The sequence below is a fragment of the Streptopelia decaocto genome (assembly GCF_964273445.1).
Source record: "Streptopelia decaocto genome assembly, chromosome: 5".
Taxonomy (NCBI): Eukaryota; Metazoa; Chordata; class Aves; order Columbiformes; family Columbidae; genus Streptopelia; species Streptopelia decaocto.
The window spans coordinates 1804903-1828204 of NC_138659.1; the positions used below are offsets into that span (position 1 = coordinate 1804903).

Consider the following 23302-nt stretch of genomic DNA (forward strand, 5'->3'; position numbering starts at 1 on the left):
GAGAGGTCTGAGGTTTGCGGTGTTCAGACTCTCAGGCGTCATCCTCAATCAATGGGATTCTTAAGAAGAATAAGCATATAAATTGTGCATCAGAAAAGGTGACAAAGGGCTTGTTACACTAGACTGTGCCATGTGTTGGGTTCGATACCAAGTCCTGTGTCACCGCATTTGATTTAGACCAAGGCTCCTTCTATGAGATGAGGGTCCTCGTTCTTTCCCCAGCAGGCAGATACTCTTGCATGTATGTGCAACCTTTGAGCTTTTGCTTTGAAAAATAAAAACCTGACAACTGTCCATCATGATTTCCATCCTACATTTTAGCAAGGTTTGCTGTTTGCTTTGGCTTGTTTTTTACAGGCAAGATCTACCCACGCAAAAGACTTTGACAGTTGTGATGTTTGCAATGAGGATGTGATCTCAGCTCCACCCAACAGACTGTCCCATTCTGCTGCTTCGTTGGAGCGCTCAGCACCTCCAGCATTTCGGAAGCATTCTCCCAGTTCTGTGCTAAATCGATCTTCTCTAAGGGAAAGGTAATGACTTCGTTCTGTTTGCGAAATTCGGGAATTGTTACCGTGAGCAGATGATAACTACTTGCATGAGCATAGCTTGCATGTTTGGAGGTTTGCAGGCTGCAGAGACTGAAAAATCTTTCCCCAACAACTACGTTATCGTTTAACCTTTCCTGCGGTGCTGTGTTTGCCATCAGCTCTCTGCTTAGCCAATACAGTCCTCATAATGGAAAGGATCTTTAATGTCTCTATTGCTAACCTTCTCTGAAACAACGAAGCCTCAGGCTGCCAATTCTTGTCTAAGACAGAAGATACTTAAATAATCACAATCTCAGGAATGTAAATATAGATACATGTCAAGTAGGCTTTACGGGAGGTACTTGGAAGCTGTTTTTCCTTTGGCTCTGACTGGTGTTTGTAAGCACACCCTTGTGGCTGCGCCGTGGTCAGCTGTGTGACTGCTGCTCGTAGCGTGCTTGGGCTCGCTTTCTTCTTCTCAGGGTATTATTTGCCAGTCTTTCTGCATTAATGACATCCTAACATTTGGGTTTGGTTGAGTTGAAGTGTGGGCATCTACAGCAATTGCGTGCATATGAATTCCTATGTTAGTATATTAATTGCTATATTTAAATCTGTTTTCATAGTCTTCACTGACCCTGATGGGTTCAGTTTCTCACCTCCCTGGTTAATATTTTGGGCAAGCCTCACAGCTGCAGTGTCTTATGAGGGTGGGATGGAAGAAATGTCAAAACCCAACAGATTTGTTTCAGGCTGAAGTCCTCCAGTCTCCTTCAAGGAGACGGTTCCTTACCTCCTGCTGAGTACAAGGTGTATTTGGTGCGCGGTGCTTCTACTGTGCGTTCAGTTTAGTGGGTTACTAGCTGGCTTTCTGGGAGCAGAAAAACTATCTACAAAACTGGCCATGAATGAGCAAATACATTAAATAGTTGGGAGAAGCTGAGGATCAAACTGGTGTCTTGACCTAAATTACTGAGGCCCTACATGGAGCTGTACTTGGGTGCTCAATTCACACTGGTTGCAGGCGGTTCCATCCTCGGTACCGTTGGTACCTCAGTCAATGCTCAGGGCATTTGCAGCCTGCACACGGCCTCATGCTTTGTTTTGAGATAGAAAAATTGTCTCTGTTTTTTTCTTTAAAAAGAAAAATGACAGATGGCAGGTGGGGATTGAATTTTTAATGCTTATAAAGATCAGGCTGGTGTTTTAACATCTTCCTCTGCTTGAACACTTGTCTGTTGTTCTGTGTAATAGTGTCTCTTAAGAACTGTTATGCAGATATTAGGATATATCTGGGGTTTGGAGGAGGTTTCTTTGTCATCTTGTCTACATCCCCACTCCGACGTTGCGTATTCGTTACTCAAGTCTAGGAAAGAGATATTGTAATGGTGACTTATTTTTTATCCTCTATTCACTGGATTACTTTTAGGTGAGAGGGCATGGGGGGTAAATTTTAAAATGGATTCCATTTAAAGCTGACAGGGTCCCTTATATTGATGGCAAGAAAGTCTTGTATGTGTGAGCTGCTGTTACATGCACAGAAATTTACTCATCTGCCAGTTCATCTTGAAATGATCTGAACATTCTGGCTTTTTCTTTTCACAAGCCCTTCTCCGGAAGAGATTTGTGATCTCATAAAATTATGTGTTTTCTTCTTATTAGAATAAGTGTTCTCAGCTCTTTAGCGATGTAACGTCTCTTTATGTTAAAGATGTGAGTATTTCCTTTTGTCATCACGAAAAATGAACATGAGAAGGTAAAGGGCATAGTCTAAAAAATTGGATCTCTGTTTGATGCTGCTGAGGTAACAATGGCTTCGGCTGACTGTGCGCTGAGAGCTGGAGTGGAGCGGCAAACACGGAGCAGAGGTCAGCGCCTGGAAACGCACGCAAACACTGCTCTTCAGATCACAGAAATGCAGAGAAAATCACTACGACTGCAAGTAGCCCAGTCTTAGCGTATTTGAAAGAACACAGACTCTTATCTCACAGTATTTGGTGTTTATTTCCTCAATTTTCTTTTGAATTACAAAGACACAGAGCTTAGCATATCCAGGCTATTTTTTTAAACGCTGGTCAACTCGCAGTCGAGATGAAACTTGACTCTCCGCTCCAACCTTTAGTTCCCTTTCTTCTATTTTTGCTTTTCCAAGTAGTGTGCGGTGCCCGTCTGCCTTTTGGGGAGCGCTTCCAGAGCGCGGCTGTAGAGTTGTTAAGCCACCGCAATACTTTCCAGCGATACAGAAATTGGGGTCTTGTATAAGGTCCTCTGAGCCCTTTTCTAGCAATTTCCAGTCCCTTTCTGTGAGCCTTGCGGAGACCGCAGATCGATCCACTCCCCTTTCCCACTGGCTTTGAGCCAGCAGCCAGAACCGTAAAGAGCCGGACAAGGCAGCAAAGTTTTGAATATTTATTTTTCATACTTTATTTTTTATATTGTTCATTATTTAGGTCACCTAAGGAAAGCTTTTGCTGGTGTTGCAAGCTGGCACTCGGCAGTGATGTGGCTGTCCAGCTCATTTTGGTTGTATCTCCTGTGCAGAGCAGCGGTACCTGCACACCCGTCAGCTCCTGCCCATGGTGTGTGGTCGGCTTCAGTCAGCGCAGTTCACTTGCCCCCCAAGACTGGTTGGTTGTGCAAAAATAAGTGTCCTCTTGTGCATAGATAAGTGTCCTCCATGCTTTGGGAAAGAGCATGAGCGTATTTTGTCACCGCTGCTGCAGGAAGGCACAGTGCAATCCTGTCCTCGCTTTCATAATGCGTGTGCGTCCTCGGGCACTCCTACAAGATGGTGTTTTTCTTGGGGACTTGCAAGATGAGCCTCCTTGCAACCCTGAAACCTGCAGCAAAGCGCCTTTCCTAAAGAACAGGAGAAACAGTGAGGTGGGTTCTGTAAGGTAACGACAGGAGCCTGCGAGGAGGCCGCTGAGAACCGAGTTCATTGTACTGAATTGCCACTTCATGGCCTCTCGGGTGAGAACAAAGCAACTTCTCCACTTACGGTGAACACAGCATAAATGCCTACTTGGATATAAAATCTGCAAGGCTTTTTTCTAGTTCAGAATTAAATATATTTGGCGTTCTTGAGAATCTCACTCATTCCGTGTCTAAGTTCTTGACGTTTGTGGTTTTTTCAGGTTATATTTAGCTTTGAGAGCTCTTTCTCCCCAATGACTGGTGCTCTCTCCAATTGTGCATGTGGTCCCACAGTACTGCAGTGATTTCTGCCCTCTGATAGTTTGTCCTTGCGTGAGGTTTTGCTCATGTCTTTGAAGCTGATGAATTCTTCACAGAGGCCACATGCACCGTGTTATTGGCAAGGCCAGGAGGTGCGATGGGGGGAAGGGGTCACCATAGGCATTGCAAATATTCTGCAGCGGGCCTTCGCATTAATTCTGCTGATTCGAAATGCATTTGTAGCTGCTGCTGAAACGTGATATTAACGTTCTTGCTGTGTGCAAGTGGATGATTGGATTGTGTGACATTTGAAAGTTCCTATTTATTACAGCTCTCAAGTTCGCGAGCTGCCGTTTGACTAGAGTACATGGGTGAATGTATCCTGTTTGTATTTCTAATGGAGTATTTCATCCTAATGGAGAAAATTATACATGAAAATAACTTTAGTCTTTAGCACAAGATCTAGACTGTCTGCTTGGCTGCTTTTTTTCCCATCAAGTTAGATGTTGTCTGTATGACCTTAAAGAAATCCTTATCTCATAAAAGAAAATAAATGCCTTTAGTCACATTACAAGGGAAAATGATTCTGTTTCCTTGGTTGCACTTGACACAACATCTTTGAAATGAATCTGGAGAAGTTCTCGGATTGATCTGGCTTTTTCTAGGTCACTGAGCTATATTTCCAAAGTGTTTATACAATCTATTGAAATCAATAAACAATTTAAACCGATGTAACTGCAGAATGTTTGCAAGTCCCAAGGAAAATTGAAAGTATGACAAAGAATACAGCTGTAGAAGTTTATTTCGGTTACCAGGACAAACAGTCATTGAAATGAAATGACTTTCCTTTCAACATTGCCATATGGTAGTGACACCTAAATCACATAAATAAGTAGCTAGTCATTTTAAAAACACATTATTGGTGATTTTGGGCAACTGGAATCCCTTTAGTTACACCCTAAGAAACTGTGCTATCAAGTCTGTGCTAGAAATTGTTTCCAATAGGAGAGTCAGACTGTCACAAAAAGGTTTTGCTTCAGATTCTGGTTGTTAGATTTCAGGCATGACTTTATTGTAGTTGGAGTTTTGGTTGGTGTAAATATTGACATTATGACTTTAAATGTGGATTAGACTATAGTTATTACTAAAATTAGACAACAACAATACTAGAAAAGCTAAAGAAAAAGAAGCTGATACTGGTTTTAATCACACTTAAGGTTTTTATTTGTAATTGTAAACTGTTTGGGGTGTATGTGAGCAGGTAACATTTCTTATACCACAGCGCACACTAGTGGATTGAGCAATAAAATCACCCGAAGAAAGCAATGTAATCGTTTTTGAATTAAGTGTTTAAAACTCCTTCTTCTTCTTGCAGACACAGCCACGTATTTTCTAAATGAATACAGCAGAAAGCTGGCTTTGCTTTTTTTTTTCCCAAAGTAAATAGATTTATCTCCAAAGCTATTTGTAAATTTAAGATTAACAACAATGATCTGAAATCTTACATATGAATTTCATCAATTTTATTTCCCAAAGGCAATCTATTCCAAGTTCTCTTTTCAGTGCCAGTAACCTGGGTGTTGGAAGAACAGCAGCTGCTGTATAAATAGGAGAAAATGCCACGACTTCGTGGCTCTGGCTTTTATTTGTCAAATGGGAAATGACTCACTCCTCCTGCATCTAGGATGTGGATCTTGAAAGCTGCATTTTGGAGGTTCTTGAATGTTAGTAAATGTTTGTAAATGCTAATGGGAAGTCATAAGAGGATAGTCACACCCCAGCCCCTTTCCTTTGCAAGATTCCACATGCTGCTGGTGCTGGAGCCCGCGCATTGTGATGCAGCACATCAAACTGGCTCTGAGCGTGTCAGCGAAATGGATGTTCTCCCTGCTTCTGTGTCTTGAAAGGCAGCGCTTTCCTCCCCTAACATTGCGCTTTCTTGTAGAAAAAGTAATGCGAGATCTCTTAGTGTGACAGATCATTAGATCCTAGTATGCAAAAGCATTGAACAGTATGGATTTGCCATAAATGCTGCTGGGTTTGAAATTAATTGGAAATGTTTCAGGATGCTAATATGAATGTTGTGGCCAGCTTACAAAAATTCTTGCCTGTAAAGATCCAAAGACAAACAATATTAAATGTCATTAGAAAGATGGGAAATACATCCCCTTATAGATTATATGATTCATCCTTCCAATATTGTGTCATTTCTTAGTGCCCTTTCTTGAAGAAAAATAGACATATTCAGACATAAACAGTTTGATTTAAGGAAACTCATATATAGGCTGAAAATATTTGGGCTCTTTAGAAGAGAGAGATTTCAGAAAGGTAAATAATAATAAGTCAGTCCAAATAAATTGATTAGATACAAGAAAATAGAAGAAAATTGCTCAAAAGCAAAGAACTGGTCACTTTCTACTGGTATTTCTATTTGTCTCTGGTAACAGCAGGAGTGATCCCAAAGACTGCAAAGTGCTAATTTTATAATGATGTTGCCAGGTTACTTGTTTTGTACTGGAGCTCTCTATGTGTGCTGGGGTTGTTCATTCTGGAAGGTGCTGTGCAGTTCTTACCTGTACTGACCATTCTGGATGTGTGGTGGATGTAAGCCAGACACGGGCAGATGGGGATCTCAGAGGGACAGGCTGGATAGTGCAGGGAATGTGATAAATTGGAAGGGAGAGGCAGGAGGGCTCGCGGTCCCAGTCCCATAACCCATCCAGACCCACTGTGGAATCTCTGTGTTCAGAGTCACGATATTTCTCCACTACACCAAATCTGTCGCAGTTTCTTGTGCTCCCGATCAACAGAGCAGCCCCATTCTGCTCCTGCCTGGTGTCCCATTAGCTCCAGTTGCAGCAGTCACCCTATTCATATTAGTGTGATACCACACCATAAGTTTCTTATTTTTATTTAACCTTCTGTTATATTCATATTTACTTTTTTAAGCCACAGCTGTGTCCTCTTGCCCCTTACAATCAAAAACAAATATTAGACTTCTTTTTTCCCTTGCATTCTTCTAAACATGAACCACCTTTACAGTTTTTCTATGATTAAATTAATATTATGTCCATATCACATCTGTTTAATGACTGGTACAGAAAGACTGAGAGGCCTGTTGAGGGCTGCAGACAGCACTCAGACAGAGGTAGAGGAACAGATCCCCAAAACCTTCTGGCTGGATTTTCATTTACAGTTGTGTTTGGGGCTATACAGCAATTTTTGTGTAAAACTTTACTGAGTATCCTTCTGCAATGCCTAGTTTGGGAACTGCAGAGAACAGAAAAACCCTGATTGCTTTTGGCCGTGATACGACCCCAGGTTCCAGTATAAGTTGGGGAACGAGCTGTTGGAGAGCAGTGTAGGGGAAAGGGACCTGGGGGTCCTGGGGACAGCAGGGTGACCATGAGCCAGCACTGGGCCCTTGTGGCCAGGAAGCCAATGGGACCTGGGGTGGGTTAGAAGGGGGTGGTCAGTAGGTCAGAGAGGTTCTCCTGCCCCTCTGCTCTGCCCTGGGGAGACCACACCTGGAATATTGTGTCCAGTTGTGGCCCCTCAGTTCCAGCAGGACAGGGAACTGCTGGAGAGAGTCCAGCGCAGCCACCAAGATGCTGCAGGGAGTGGAGCATCTCCCGTGTGAGGAAAGGCTGAGGGAGCTGGGGCTCTGGAGCTGGACAAGAGGAGACTGAGGGGGGGACTCATTCATGGGGATCAATATGGAAAGGGGGAGTGTCAGGAGGATGGAGCCAGGCTCTTCTGGGTGACAACCAGTGACGGGACAAGGGGTAATGGGTTCAAACCGGAACACAGGAGGTTCCACTTAAATTTGAGAAGAAACTTCTTCCTGGTGAGGGTGGCAGAGCCTGGCCCAGGCTGCCCAGGGGGGTTGTGGAGTCTCCTTCTCTGCAGACATTCCAACCCGCCTGGACACCTTCCTGTGTAACCTCAGCTGGGTGTTCCTGCTCCATGGGGGGATTGCACTGGATGAGCTTTCCAGGGCCCTTCAACCCTGACATTCTGGGATTCTGTGATTCTCAGAGGTTTGGAAACATTGAAGTGAAGCTGCCCCATCTTGATTTGGTGTCTCTACCCGTGTGATGAGCTTGTGTGAGTAAACATTTCATAACTTTTCCCCAATAATTCTTGCCTTATATTGAGCTTTCCTGTTTTTTTTCCTTTTTAATAACACATTTTGGAATGTACTAACACATGGAGGTTGGTATGTAAATGATCGTTTTCTTAAAATCTTAGTTGCCTCCCTTAGCAGTCTAAGAATAACTACAGGTATCAAACTTCTGCCAGCTTCTGGACTTACTGAGAAGGAGGGATGTTGGTTTTTTTCAGTAAAGTGGAAAAAAGGCCATAAAAGGGTAAAATGCAAAAGCAGCTGCTGTTTTAAGTCACTCATGTCAAGCAAACTACCTGGATTTTAATGTAAAAAACATAAAGGTGACTTAAAATGCATTTCCACCTTGTGAAACAGAGGCTGTGAATCTGCAGTTTTTAACCTCCATGGGCTTTCTGCTCTGAGGGCATTGGGCTTTTCTTCCTGCTCATTTATTGCAGTGAAAAGAAATTCATGTGTGTAATACTTGCTATAAAAGGGGGAAAATGAAACCTGATCACTGGGAATAGAATCCTAACTTTCCTGTTCTGTAGGGACAATGCAGACGTTACAGAAATATTACCCAGGTTACAAAATCATCAATGTTTTTTCTGTGCTTTGCATCTTCTGTTGGTATTGAGGATGCATGCTGCTTGTGCACCGCTTTGAAATGTTGGGTTACTTGTACGCCAGAGGAGAAACGGAAGCAAATCTAAACATCGTGTATGTTCCCAATAGAAGAAAGTAATGTGTGCTTCATAATTAACAAAAAAAAAAATTGGAGTCAAAAGCATGTTTGAGCTTTTCAGCAAGAAAATCTTTGTTCTGTTTGTTTTTCCAGGTTTAGCTCCGGTTGGCCTTCGCCAGCAAATGGAGATGAGATCCATAAACGAGTGAAGGATATTTTAAGGACACACAGCGCTAGACAGCGCCTGATATTTGTAAGTCTGGCTGCAAACTAAATCCTTTCTTTTCTCCAAGATGGCTGAGGAAAAGAGCTGTGCCTACAGCCTTGGGTTTACTATGATGCTGTGCTTTGCAGCAGCCTCGATTGCAGAAATATGGGTTCGGTATATGAGCTGAACTGTTCCACACTGATTTCAGTAGCTCCTCTGCGTGTGGCCTTTACGCACGGCTGGGATGGGTGACCTCTCAGGGGGTACTGAGGACAGATACAGGAGTTTTTGATATGTGGTTCTTTACTTCCAATTTAAGCAAAAGATATGTTCCGGATCTGTAGAGCATCAAGGCTCAACATGTTGTGCAGCTGCACATCAGCAGCTGCTTGTGTCCAGCTGTTTGTAGAGCTAATATTGTTCCTCAGATGTCTGCTTTTTCCCCTTAATTACCTGGCTTTCAACGAACAGAGCTTTTTATCTAATGAGATGATGCCCCGGCTCAGAATACGTTGTCCTTGAGTCTTATGGAGTTTTGAAGTGTGGTTTTAGATGGAAAAAGTTTTTGCTATTGTGATTTAGAGAAATGCAGTTGTGGCACAGAATCTTCCTGGCCAAAGCATTTTACAAAGCGAATTGCAAGGGTGTTCGGCTGCAAAGAACGCAGCATCTTACGTGGAAGGTGAGGTCAAAGAAAGGCAGGTAGATGGATGTAAGGATGAGAGTCGGTAAGATGAAGTTTTTGTGCTTTTTCTTTTAAAATCTGAAAACCTTTTCTCCTTCACGCTAAGACTGTTGGATCTACTTCAGGCTGCCCCTGCCTACGTTTGTATCCGAACTTCATGATCTTGCGAGCTCTTAAATATAAGATGTCCATCACGTTTTTCTGTGTTTCAGCCACTCCAAAATAGGCACAAATCATGTCAAATGTTTCAATGAACTTAAGATAACAACTTGAATTTCCTGACAGTGCAGCACCTCCATGTAATGCAAGTCTGCCCTAGCCTGTCGCTAGTGGTCCCTGACTACCTTCCTTGACCAGCAGACCATGACTTTACAATAAAAGATCCCAGTTTGTTAGGAGGGCTGGATGGCTGCTTAACAGTCTCTCCCTGCATTTACTCTCTTACTTTACTTACATTTTTAGAAAAAAACAAAACAAAACAAAACAAACAACTTCCCTTAAAACATTCTACTCTAAAATGAGCTACACATATGCTGCTGTTGACTTGTTACTGCAATATTACAGAAATACATACAAATTTGCAAGCGCGGTGTTAGATTCTTGAAGCATGGTGCTTTCTGTTAACACACCTCGTCACCTCCTGTACCAAACACTTGCTGAATACTCACAGGGATTCATAATCAGAGATGGTGCTTTTCTGTTTCCTCTCCTGCTGGAAAACTTCCGGTTTCTGCTCTAAAAAAATCCAGATATCAGGGTATTGGGGAAGATTTTTGAGTCCTTAATTACCAACCTGATCAGAACAATCAGTTTTTTCATTCCATTTTCTTCCTCTGAGCAAAAGGAACGGGAGGATGTTACAGAGAATCCCACAGTGTTTGGTAGCTGTGTCCACCCAGCTTGTGAAGGTGCTGCTACCAGCAGCTGACCCGCTTAAAAACAAAATACAAACCCGGTCTCCTTACAGTGAATACTTTGAAATACACCGGGACGGGTTGTGTTTCCCCTAAATCTGCATTGTGGTGCGGTGGATGGATGAGGCAATCAGATGGTCACCAAAGTGAGGGAATAGCAAAGCGAGTGCGCTGGCAACGCGGTGAGTAGACTTTGGATCCTCGTCCAGACTTTGAAAGGTTCAAAAGCCTCTCACTGTTTCATTCCAAAGAGCCTAATGCTCAATAACCATGCCCAGCATCATCCAGTTGTGTTTTCCAAAGTTTCGTTTCCATAGCGCTCTGTAAAGCAGGGTGCCTGCGGGTTCCTTAGGGTGTCCGCTGCGGCTTTGCGCTGCGACATTCTGACAGCATTGTAACATGGCCTTTTTTTTGACTTTCCAGAACAGAATTTGCCTTTGGCAAAGGCTGCAGAGTTTTATTCAGCACTGTACCCCGTTTCCTCTGCAGTGCTCTGTAGTCTGTGACTGCCGGAGGAAGAGTTTTCCTGTTTACAAACACGTTTATTACCTTGTCTTTCACCATAATAAATTGCATTGGGTTTTTCCTCAGCCATACATCTGCCGTTCTTACTCTGCATCTTATTGCCATCTACCTCTATATTTATTGTCTTTTCTCCCAGCTCTGTGTTACCAGCAAGCGTGATTATTTTTATTGCAGTCTTTTTCTCCCAGTTATTTCTTCTATAGCATGAAAGATGATTTTGTTTACTAATCCTTACAGCAACTGGCTTCTGCTAAAAGCATCACCTAATAGCACCTCTTGAGTAGCATCTTTGCTCTTCAGAGTAGAGTGAACATGGGTGTGTGTGGTGGAGCTTCCACCATCCCATCTCAGGTGAGCAAGTGGCTCCCTTCACATGAGGCATTTTGTTTCTTAATTACCTAATAGGGCAAATATGGGTTAATTAATGTCTAGGTGGCATTTGGAAGGTCAGAGTGCTTTCTAGCGACTCCTGAGAATACCACTGAGGAGTCATTAAGTGTATCATACTGACTTTGTAAAGTTGGGCGAGCATGTTCTCAGGCCTGTACGTGGAATCGACGTATTCAGGTGTGTAGAATGGTAAAATGCATTAAATTTATAATAGTGGCTCATTATAAAAACTAATAAATAATAAGTGTTAGATTCCTTTCCCCCTCTTCTACAAGAAACAAAAGTAAAGCACTGAGCAATAGGTTTCATAGCGTTTAACCAACTTGTTTGTTGGGGATTATTGAAGCTTGTGCTGTCTGCATAATTCTTTAGATCTACACCGTCTAGAAATTCTTTCCAGTTTATTACCTGAAAATTATTAGCTGAGTCCTACCAAACTTAATTAAAAGTGTTCATAAATGGCATTTGGCTCATTACACTTTGTCCCTTTCTGCCCCAAGAAATGTAAGCACTTTAATAGTCTTCTACTAAATGGAAAGAATTTTTGAAATGAGATCATTGTAATCAGAAACCAAAGTAATGAGAATTTGATTTCTGGGTTTTTTTAGGATGAGAGTAACTCGTCAAAAGGAGACTTGATGAAGACAAAAGAATCTTCGCATAAAGCGTCCTCAGCCATGGGCGAACTGCAGAGCAGGTATGGAGATTTCCTCTGGCCAAGACACAACATCCATACTCATGATGTTGCCCTTTACATTTAGCTAAAAAATAGCTTTGTCCTATTTTGAGCTGTGTACTATATTTCATTGGGAAAAGGCTTCTCTAAGAGTTAGGCCTACCAAGTTTTTTCACCTAAAAGCGAAATATAGTTAACTGTCGTTATTTATGCCTTCCATTCTGTTTGGTGTTGTGTCCGTGTAGCCTTCATGAAACACTGATTTTGGAACTGGACTTGGTCATAAAAACAATCCTTAGGCAGTAGTTTTGGGATTTTATCAGCCAGAGAGCAAATGTCACTTTAAAAATAACCAGTTGGGTTTATTTTCTTAAAACGATGGACGTGCAAAAATAAATTGAAGTTGATTTAGTAATATGGTTTGGGGCTGATTTGTTGTGTTTTGGTTGTTGTGGGGGGAGTTTTGTTTGTTTGCTGGGGGGGTGTTTGGTTTGGGGTTTGTGTGTGTGGTTTCTTGTTCGGTTTTGTTTGTTGTTTTTTTTTTGTTTGGTTTGGGTTTTTGGTGGTTTTTTTTCTTTCCCTAAACACGTATTTGGAAAGAGAAGCATGTTAAAAATCACAGCAATTCTATATACTATGGTTTAGTGATTCAGCAAAAACCTGGTTAATGTAAGTTCGTTATTCTGTGCAGCCCTCGCATGTATGATGAGACTTTCATTCAAATATCTCACTTTAAAGACACCAATTGAATTGATTTTGGCAACTTCTGTAGTAGACGTTATCAATATTGATGTTCTCTGTACACACACAGTATTCTGGAGAGTGTTTTGCATACTTGTTGGAGGAAAGACACTAAGCAATGTAAAACATTTGTTGGGTCGTATGGCTTTTCTCTTTTTCTTTATAAGAAGAGAGAAATCCTAGAACTGCGGTGCTAACTTAGGAAAAGAAGGTTTTATTTTGCTAACCTGATCGCTCAGTGTTCAGCACAGGGCTCGCAAACAGGACCCAGGGACAGAGTTCACAGGAGGACATGGTGCTGTCAACCAAATGTTGGCAGCAAGGCAGCCGATTGCAAACCACTGGGAGTAAGCAAAAAGGCTGTGTTCTGTGAAATATTTAGGATATGATTCACTCAGAGAAGAACGTCTGGGACTCTTAAAGGAGATGTATGAGGGAACAAAAGCATATGACGGGCATTTCAGAGCAGGGAGTTGCGTGCAGAAATCCTACTGTTAATATGAGTTGTGAGTGTAATTCCCCAGTTGCTCAGCTCGGGTTGCTGGCTGGGACAGGAGCGGGACCCTGCCCTGGCTTGGCTGTGTCTGTCACACCCCTGCTGAATATCTCATGTACAAGGGCTGGAGAATGGAAATACATCCACACCCCCTCCCTCAAAAAGAGGGGGAAATGAAGCTGTTTGAGCCTGTCTTTACCGCAGTTGAAGCGGTTGGACTTTGCGTGTCTCCATGTAGATGAAGCTGTTGGTAGAAGCGAAGGCTGAGTGCGAGAAGTGGATTCCGAGGAGCAGGGTGTCAGAGCTGTTTGTTGTAGCGTGACAAGTGCTGCTCCTAGAGCTGGGCTTATCTGTTGGCCTGAGAACTGTGCGTCAGCGGGGAGGGAACACACACTGCAGGGAGGAGGCGGTGAGACCCCACTTGTTGGTGGGACCCCCGGGTGTTGACTTGTCGCCATTTAACGCAAGCCTGTATAACTTTCCTATTGATTTTGCTGGTTGGTAGGTTGGTTTCTTGGTGTCTGTGAAGCACAGTTCACCCACTGCAGAATGATAAACACATTTAAATTATCTGCATGCTGTTGATTGACTTGACATGTGGAAGTTGTTTTGAAAAAACATGAAGTTGGCCTCCCTCCCTTTCTAATATTTGAGCCACATAAAGACCTTGTTGTTGGTGGTTTATGTGGTATAGGTTGGCACCACCGTAATGTTTGAATGTAAGAAATATAAAGGCAAAAGCTAATCCTTCTTCTGTTTTCCATGGGACATGAATTTAGAAAAAGGAGCCTACATTTTCTCTTCTTCCCTCACCGTTTTCCTTTCTTGAAATGAAAACCTTGTGTTTTGGTGCATCTCGGTAGAAGTATATTTTTTAGTCCTTTGACATAAGGATTCTTCCAATTTTGTCATAGCTGTTTACTGATACTTACTTGAGGACAAAGTTTTAAGTGCTGGTTTGGCCATAGTAGCTTAATAAATTATATGCATATGAGAAATGTAATCCATGTCCTAAGGGAAGATGGTCCCTGTAAGCGTCACATTTCCAGTTTCATTCCCCAGACTGAGAATACTCACAAAAGGCTGAAGATAACACAATCCTATTTTTTAAGTGTCTTAAGTGGTTAAATCTCTGAGCAGACGTGAAAAAGATGTCACCTCAGTAGTCATTTTTTGCTTAGGATTTTTGAGCTGCTTGTTTCATGCTTTATTACAGGAAAACACCTCATTTCATTATATGACACAAGCCTTTGTTTTGAAAGTTCCAAGGGAAGGCGAATAGTCACGAAGTCGAGATACACATCCTTCAGATTTGTCAGTGTTTTGTCATGATTTTCAGAGAATAAATTTCACTTCATAGACCTAGGAAGTAATTTATCAAAGCAACTGAAATATGAGACGGTATTTGTGTTTAGTATTAAAACAGTGACACAGAAGATGGGGTGGGGAAGGAACACTCGCTTGCCACTATATCATAATGTATTGGGTAGAATACTTAATCCAAGATGCTTCCGATGGAGCACTTTGCAGCTGCAACCACAGTAATTTAATATACCTCTGATAGATTGTCTTCATATTGAAATAGCTGCTTGTGGTTACGTTTTGACCTTCAAAGGACACACAACTCCTGCTGTGCTGCTCTTGCACGGGCTCAGCGCCTCGTCACACCGCTGATCAAAATACAGCGAAACCACTGCTCTTTGCAAATTAATTCTCTTTCTATTCGGGAGGTGTCAAGTGCACTCAGATCATTGGAGGAGAATTTGTGTGAATGAATAACGTGGGGCTCCCGTTTCTTAGGAGTAGCTGCAGTGCAGGCTTTTTATCCATTTCTGAAAGGTTATCCATGATTTGCAAGTTCTGATGGTTTTGTGCTTCTGATTCCTCTTCCTTATCTTGATTTGATCATTATTTCTTATCTTCTTTCTGTTGACAGTTCACCAGTGCAGCAGAACGCTGCTGTTCACCTGGATAATGGTGAATATCGGTCTGGCCGTGCAGCTGTATACAAAGGGAAGCCTCACCGAGCGACCTTTGAAGAGAGTCTCGAGAAGATATACAGAAACATGTACCGGAAAGCTACCGGCACTGATTCACACCAAAAAACTCACTCCTGATAGCAATTCACCTGGACACGCACAGTACACAGTATTATTTGTAATGAAACGTTTTTATGTAGCAAATATTTGTACTCTATTTTTAAGGTGTAATTATGATCGAGCAGGTTTTTGGAGAAATGGGGGTTTGGCCTGGGTTGCCAAAAGGAAACTATTAATATTAACACCCCCCTGCCCCCATCCCTGCCAACTCAGCAGCCACCAGGCCCCCTCGCGGTTAATCAGGATGGTGCTGCTCCTCTGAGGCTGTGAAAAGTCTGTGGTTTGAAGGCTGACAGGTCTGCTGGACGTTCCCGTCTGACATCAGCTCAGGTTTCAGCTGCAGCCACTTCTTATTAACTAATTAAAGCTATTTAGTAACATAAATAGGATTAGTTGAAGTAGCAGCATGTCCTAGTGTTCAGAGAGCGGGGTCTAACAGTGGAAGGTGAAGGTGAGTTTTGTCCCATCTGGGATTAAGGGAATTGTTTTCTAGATTTTTGAGGAAAAAACTCTGCCCTATAGCTGTGCTTTCAAAGATGTGTTTTTCAAGCACCTTTAGTCACAAATTTTCTAATATTGTCAAATTTGAAAAGGAAACCCAGCAGCCTTCATATCAGAAGAAAGGTCATCTTCACACATCCCATGCATTTGGAAGTTTCCAGGTTCTTTTGAATGCAACCATGACATTTGCCAATACTCTCGTAATTTTAAAAAATATGAATAAGAAAGGAGTGTGGAGACGGCAGGACGGGAGCAGTCATGGAGCTCCCCTGCAGTGCTCTGAAGCTCCTGCCGCACAATCCCAGCTCATCTGGAGCCCGTCCCTCCCGTCTGCTGGGATCCTCTTGGCAGAAACCGCGTTGGTTTTGCTAAAGGCCACCAAATGTTCATCAGCAGCTCGACGCTCTCCCTGGGGACGGAACCTTTTCAGCCTTGCATTGAACACATCCCACATTAGCAGACCGGGGCAAATTGCCCATCTATTGAGAAGCAGCATGTTTTAAAAGGGCAAGAGTGTCCATCTCCTGCTTCCCTTCAGAATGCGGGGAAAAACAAATGCCTGTTCTGGCTCCTTCCCAGCCTGAGTGAACAGATTCAGCTACACCGATGCCATTTTACCTGTTAGGATTGGATGAAGGATAAAGCGAGCAGTACAGATGGCAGAACATATGACTGTAACCTGCCAGCATGCCTAGATAAACAAAAAGTTGGTCTATTCTGCCTTCCATCCTTTAATGCTGAGACAACATAATTGATTTGAGAAAGCAGTTGGTGAGCAATTATGCTGGTGGGAAAGGACGCTGAAGGGCTCTGTGCTTCTGCTGCAGGAAAGGGGACTCTCGGAGGAAGTGTCTTGCATATGGACATTTTTATTCCCTGTAACTGTTAAACCAGTTGAAGTGGATTAACACTGATAACTTCCTGTCCCTGGTGCCATTTCGCACGTCGATGCTTTCAAAGGGCATTAGTCGCACAGTGTTATGCCGTAGATAAGTGTTGAGTCACTCTATGCACTTTCTTTGCAGAAGTGGACAGTAAAACTTCCCCAAGCGGTGCCACAGGAGGCACGGTGGCCATGGAGCGTTGTGCTACGGGGCCTGGTGTTCATTCATCGGCCTGTTCCTGTGACCCTCTATTAGTCCATAAAGGAAGAGTTGCTTCTCCTTGTTGCTCAGGACAGTAGGTAGATTCAAATTCCTCCTAAATACGCAGGGCACATTCTGAGAGATACTTTCCAAGCTTTTGGGTTAAAAAGAATCTACTAAAATACGAAGGTGGCTGCAGTTTCCTGTATGTGTTTGAGCCATAAGATTTAGTGTTCATCTCATGGTATCCCAGAGTTTTCGTTCAATAGTCTCTGTGTTTTCCCATGCAGTGTCACAGCTTGGTGAAAGTTACACTCTTCTGAAGGTGGGCTGCTTCACAGCAAAGGCTATTGTGATATACTGGGTGGGGAATAACCTGATGAAATTTAACAAGGGCAAGTGTAGAGTCCTGCATCTGGGCAGGAACAACCCCAGGTTCCAGTATAGGTTGGGGAATGACCTATTAGAGAGCAGTGTGGGGGAAAGGGACCTGGGGGTCCTGGGGACAGCAGGGTGACCATGAGCCAGCACTGGGCCCTTGTGGCCAGGAAGCCAGTGGTACCTGGGGTGGGTTAGAAGGGGGTGGTCAGTAGATCGAGAGACGTTCTCTTTCCCCTCTACTCCGCCCTGGTGAGACCACATCTGGAATATTGTGTCCAGTTCTGGGCCCCTCAGTTCCAGCAGGACAGGGAACTGCTGGAGAGAGTCCAGCGCAGGGCAACAAAGATGCTGAAGGGAGTGGAGCATCTCCCGTGTGAGGAAAGGCTGAGGGAGCTGGGGCTCTTTAGTTTGGAGAAGAGGAGACTGAGGGGTGACCTTATTAATGTTTATAAATATATAAAGGGTGAGCGTCAGGAGGATGGAGCCAGGCTCTTCTCGGTGACAACCAGTGACAGGACAAGGGGCAATGGGATCAGGCTGGAACGCAGGAGGTTCCACTTAAATTTGAGAAGAAACTTGTTCGGGGTGAGGGTGGCAGAGCCTGGCCCAGGCTGCCCAGGGAGTTGTGGAGTCTCCTTCTCTGCAGACATTCCAACCCGCCTGGACACCTTCCTGTGTAACCTCAGCTGGGTGTTCCTGCTCCAGCAGGGGGACTGGACTGGATGAGCTTTTGAGGTCCCTCCCAATCCCAAACATACTGTGATACTGTGATATACAAGTACTATTCCATTTTTCCCTCCCCAGCAATCCAGCACTGCAGATTCTAGTCCCTTCTTGTTCAATGCGTAAGAAGGCCTGAACGCCGAGGCTTCAGGTGTTTTGTATGGATGAGTAAGGACACAAGTTTCCATGAATCCAAGACGCAAGGGGCTGAGGAAGGTTGGAGGCCACTGCGAAAAAACAGGGTGATGTTTCCAAGGGGTCCAGAGGAATGGCTGGGGCGTATCTGTTTAACTCCACTAGCTAAAGAAAGGCAGCAGGTGGTAATGTGGCCGCCTTCAAAGATGAAAGTATTTTCTTCAAAGCTGAAAACTGGACAGAAGAAAAAACAGTGTCATACCTTGAATTTGGACTCGTATGGATATTCTCACTGTAGCCTTTGTATGCAGCATAACAAAAACGAAGCAGATAGACTGAGAGTGTCTGGCCCTGCTCCAGCCGCATGGGGAGATGGGGTGTACAATGTCTTTCTGAATCAGCTGCTGCAGGACCTGCCTTTCTCCCTGGGGTCAGCCATTCCCCAGCTCACACGCTGTGACACAGCAAGGAGCGTTCTCTTCCAAGCGCTGTGCTGGGAACCCACTTTGCTTAAGGGAAAACTTGGCTATGAAATGTGACTGAAGACCCAAATTACTCCAATCTGCGCACAGAATCTGCAAGCCGCTCGGTTTTCAGCAGCTCTTGGCCCCTGTTTGCTCAGCTAACCCTCCATTAATATGCACACAGCTCCTGTGCACCCAGCGCCGCGGCTCCTTTGCTGCTGCACGATGTGATAAGTGGAGGTTCAGGCAGCGAACCAACACAGTAATAAACTGTAATTGTTTAGTGCACCTTGCCTTCTAATACAATTTAAATCCCTTCTATCAAATGCAAATTTCTAGGTTCCTGAGTGGAGCTTAAAATAGCATTTTCTGTGCTCATTCCTTATCTTTTGCCATCCACAAAGTGGTCTGTTAGTGACAGTGGGATGGCATCATTCCACCCCCGTCATTTTCATCCTAAAGGAAAGCTGCCTACTCAAATCTAGAAATAATGGGCTAGATTAAGAGCAAATTAGTGTTTTCCTGTAGTCTGTCTCTTTCTCTTGCCCTCCCCAATTTATAATAACCCATGAGTATTCTCACCAAATGCTATTCAGCATCCAGTGTTGGTTGCAGGATGCAATGAGTGCAATCATTTAATCATTTTCATTTTAATACATCAAAGTCTGCTTCCTGCTTGCTCCCTTCCCTCTTTCCTACAAATAACCATGTAGTTGAGGGTCTTGGGGTGGCTTTAGCCAAACTACCCGCCTGTGGTGGGTAGAAATGCAAATCCTGTGCTGCACAGTTGTTGCTTTGGAAGTCACTCAGTCGTTGACCTGTGCTGGATTAAAGGCAAGAATGTCAAACTCTTTAATGATTTGCCTTATCTAAGTTTTCAAGTAGGAGAAAGGAAGCGTAAATGGGGCCACTGGGGACGGGAGGCTTGGGGATGGCTGCAGCAATGGGAACAGGTAGGAGCAGCTTTGTAAGAGAGATGGGCAGCAGTGTTTATACCCCGAATCCCAGCAGCTTGGCAGATGATGAAATCTGTTATCACCTGTTGGAATTTTACTGTTATTTAGGAGGCTGCCAAAACAGTGAGGGGAGAAAGGTGCTGGGGATCTGTTTTTTGGTAAAATGACAGTACATTTACCTCTGCTCAGTGTTAAATAGTCTGATCCAAACACCCTCTCATTGTTACCTCAGCTGTAAAATGGGGAGTTTGTGCTCTGTTGAAGCTTAATTAAATGACTGTGAAGTGCTTTGGGATCCCGAGGTGAATGTTACAGAAATGATTTTGTGGAAGCTTGCCTGAAAAGTCCCATCTCCAGGTTACTAAAAAGGCTTTATTTTCATTTTCCTAGGTTTATTATGTTTTAATCAGACAATTATTAAGCAAGTCTTAATCTTACCAAGATAGAAACCTATTAAATCTAAGAGATGGTTGAAAAAGATAATGAACTGCTTTACTACATGTGATATTTGGAGCTAATCTTTGCAGTCAGTATCCTGCTCAGCTTCTGTCTCCTGCATGAGCCAGGTTCATCATACTCACAACGATTGCTCTCATATAATCTGGGTTTTTTAAAAATACAAATTATTTTGTTGTCACCCTGATGTCTTAGCGCTGTCTGCCGTATGTACTCATCAGCACTATTAACATCTATCACGTCGTTTGTTCCCATTGTCTTCCCGGGAGCAAGGGGTGCAATGGTTTGTGATGTTTGTCAGGGGCAGCTGGAGGAATCTCTGCCTCTTCACTCCCTGTGCAAGGAACAGCTCATTGTATGATTGTGCTCTTCCTGATTTTTAAGCTTGAAAGTGTTTTCTGAAACACTGAACTATGCAACAAAATCCGTAGCCTTTCAGCAGCGCTATCTGAGCTGTACAAATCTGGTCATGTGGAATCTCTGAGCCACAGGAAAGCCTACCGTGATCTTAATGCCTTTGGTGGTTACGGAGTGATCATTAGCAGGATGCTGAAAGTATCTCCAGAGCTTTGTTTAGTAGTCAAGGAATTTGGGGAAACTTTGGAATAAATGAAACGTGGCTTCTTGGTTCCATCGAAAGCAGTAGAAGGTAAGAGAGATCAGCAGTTCTGAGGACGATCTTGCCGAGCCGCCTCAGGGCAGAAACGGTGCCTGGTTGAGGTGATGCTCTCTGGTACCAGCAGAGAATTGGGCTCTGGCCAGTTCCCTTCAGTTTCAACAAATAAACCAGTGTGGTGGGAAGCGATCAGGAACACCCGATATTCCTGCTTCTGTTACACAGTGAACTATTAAGCGCAAGCCCCACTGATTGCATCGGTTTCTACTGCTTTGTCTGTGCATTTCAGAACATCATCAGCTGAACCCCTTAAAAGATGAGGCCGTGGCTCCGCTTGTTAACAATGTTGGCTTGCCGAGGACTTGCGCTTTGTTACCTGTTGTGTCTTCAGTGAGAAGTTCTCTAAGTGCGGTGATAATTTGGATGGCAACACGAAGGAACTATAGCCTTTGTCTTTGCTTGGTCGATGTGGAGGGTGTGCTTTCTCCATTCAGTTCTGGGCGATGGCTCCTGAGAGCCCTGCAGTGTGAGAAGCAGCGATCTGCGCCGCCTTCTCACCTCTCCGGGGATCGCAGTTTGCTGTTGCAAATCAATGTCCTCTTGGTTCGTAAGAACTTGCTGATCCTGAGGACACAGCACAGAAATGTTGTAGGGGAGGTTTGTGTAACATGAAGGGGCCGAGGCCCCCGGGGAGCACGGCTGGGACGCCCACAGCAGCAGGTTGGTGCCTGGCACGCCATGAGTTATGCGTTTGTGTACCGTGAATTAGCAGCGTATAAAATAACCTGTGACCCTTATGAGTGGCACAAGCACCCTTTCCATCGCTGAGCAGCGCTGGATTCTGATACTCAATTTGTATTGTTACACTGACTTGAATTTTTGAATGTGTAGCTAATGGTGTTGTTGGTAAAGCTGTAGTTGTCGAACTGTTTCATTCAGTACTGCAGTAGTAAACACTTGCTAAGAGGTTGCTTTCCTCCCTGCCTTGTTTTCACCACAGTCATCTCGTGTTTACACACATTTTAGCCTCTGTGCCATTTTTGAAGGCTTTATTTCTCTCATTTGTGTTTTTGGTTTGGATAATACTTAAATATGAAATCCATCTGGGAAACATATTGTATATTCACATGGAGGGCTAAAACCAGTTTTTAATTAAAATTTTACACAGCGCTTGTATTTCACTTTGTCCTGGTTTATTATGAAACACTTCAATCTCCTTCCTAAAACACATATGTCTCGTGCGGTTCAAGATGTTCCTCGCTGCTCATGCAGAACCGTTCCCGAGCTCTGTCAGCTCAGCGCCATATGTTGGGGGCTCCATCGCCTCCCTGGCGGTTGTGTAGGCAGCAGATTGGATGTAACGCGGCTCCGCTCCGCTCCTTCTTTTCTTTGTTTGGGGGGTTTGGTGGTTATTTGTGTATGTATGGGGGTGTATTTTTGGGGGGGAAGTGGGTTTTTGTTTTGTCTGTTTTCTGTTGGTTGGGTTTGGGTTTTATTGTGGCTTTTTTTGTTGGTTGGTTTGGATTTTGGTTTCGTTTGTTTGCTTGAAGTAGTTTATCTCGCCAACCCATTCCTGTTTCCTCCCTGCCCCACATCATCTTGACTGTGAACCAGTAGGTACCATCAATCTTTAATATGCTGCTCGTAGGGTGAAAGCTTTTCAGAACCATCTCTGTGACTGTGACAGGACCAAAGTTTGTGATTCTGGAACTCGAGCTTAAAAACAAACAAAAGAAGAAAAGGAGAAGAAGGAGCAAGCAGCAAGAACGGAATACATATTAAACTGCTTTCCTCTTGCTGGGCTCTGGGGCCGCAGGAAAGGGCTTGAGTGGCGGGCTGGCAGCAGTGGGGAGCAGACGCGTGCAGCCCTGACCTGGGTCGGTCAGGAATGAGCCGCTGCAGTGACAGGAGGGTAAACGGGCTGGGCTGACAGGCAGCCCCGCTCCTGGGACTCTATTTACATACGTTTAAAACAAACACAAAAAGCTGCCTTTGTTCCCTGGGAAAAAAACCTCTATTTACTTGGCATTCAGCTCATGTATAAGCTGCAACTTCTTTTCATGGAAAATGTAGAAACAAAGCAACTGACATTTCTGCTTTGATGTGAGGCTGAAGCGAAGATTTGATTTTGAAATATGAAAGCAAACTGAAACTACTTCCAATTTAAAGGTGGGGGTTTTTTAATGACCTTAAAAGTTTTGAGAAGTTTTTTTCCCTCCCCTTAAGGACTGGAAGAAATTATAACAGTAATCTTACTGATAGCTGTAAGTCTACAGAGCCAGTGGCTGTAGGTTAATGAAAAACTGACAGTGCTGCTTGGCTGTGCTTCCAGCAGGACGGGTTTTGCTTCAGCCCGATGTGAACTATCGCACTGCGTGAGCTGGTGATGAGCCTCACATATTAAATGGAATGTGGCTCCTGTGGAAGCTACAGCTACAGCTGGAGGCTTGGAACACCATGCCTGCTCCCAACAAATGCAGGAAAACTAGGGGGTCCTTAAAATAGTTACCCTGGTCCTTCCCCATCCCACATGCACCCCCTTGGAAATTAAGCTTGCTTAGTCTAAGCCAGGAAGTGGGCTGAGTGTCCCTGATCATCTCCATTCCAGCGCTGAATCCGGAGCAGAGTCAGCCCAGCCGGATGGGTGTACTGGAGAGGCCACAGCGCAGGGACCAGTGTGCAAGTGCGCTTGCTCTGAGGTTTTGGTTCGTGCTCTGACAACTTCATCTCTCTGTTTGTTGTCCTTGGCAT

At 43.8% G+C, this 23302-nt stretch overlaps 1 protein-coding gene across 1 annotated transcript in view; it reads left to right on the plus strand.

The window, feature by feature from the left end:
• Positions 1 to 21727, plus strand: part of SPATA6 (spermatogenesis associated 6) — a 43135-nt gene extending 21408 nt beyond the window's left edge. The window contains exons 10-14 of the mRNA XM_082052441.1: positions 358 to 533; positions 8654 to 8753; positions 11831 to 11919; positions 15072 to 15292; positions 20841 to 21727. Of these exons, the coding sequence (XP_081908567.1) occupies positions 358 to 533; positions 8654 to 8753; positions 11831 to 11919; positions 15072 to 15252 (546 nt within the window). The 3' untranslated portion in view covers positions 15253 to 15292; positions 20841 to 21727. The remainder of the gene's footprint in view (positions 1 to 357; positions 534 to 8653; positions 8754 to 11830; positions 11920 to 15071; positions 15293 to 20840) is intronic.
• The last annotated feature ends 1575 nt before the right edge of the window (positions 21728 to 23302 follow it).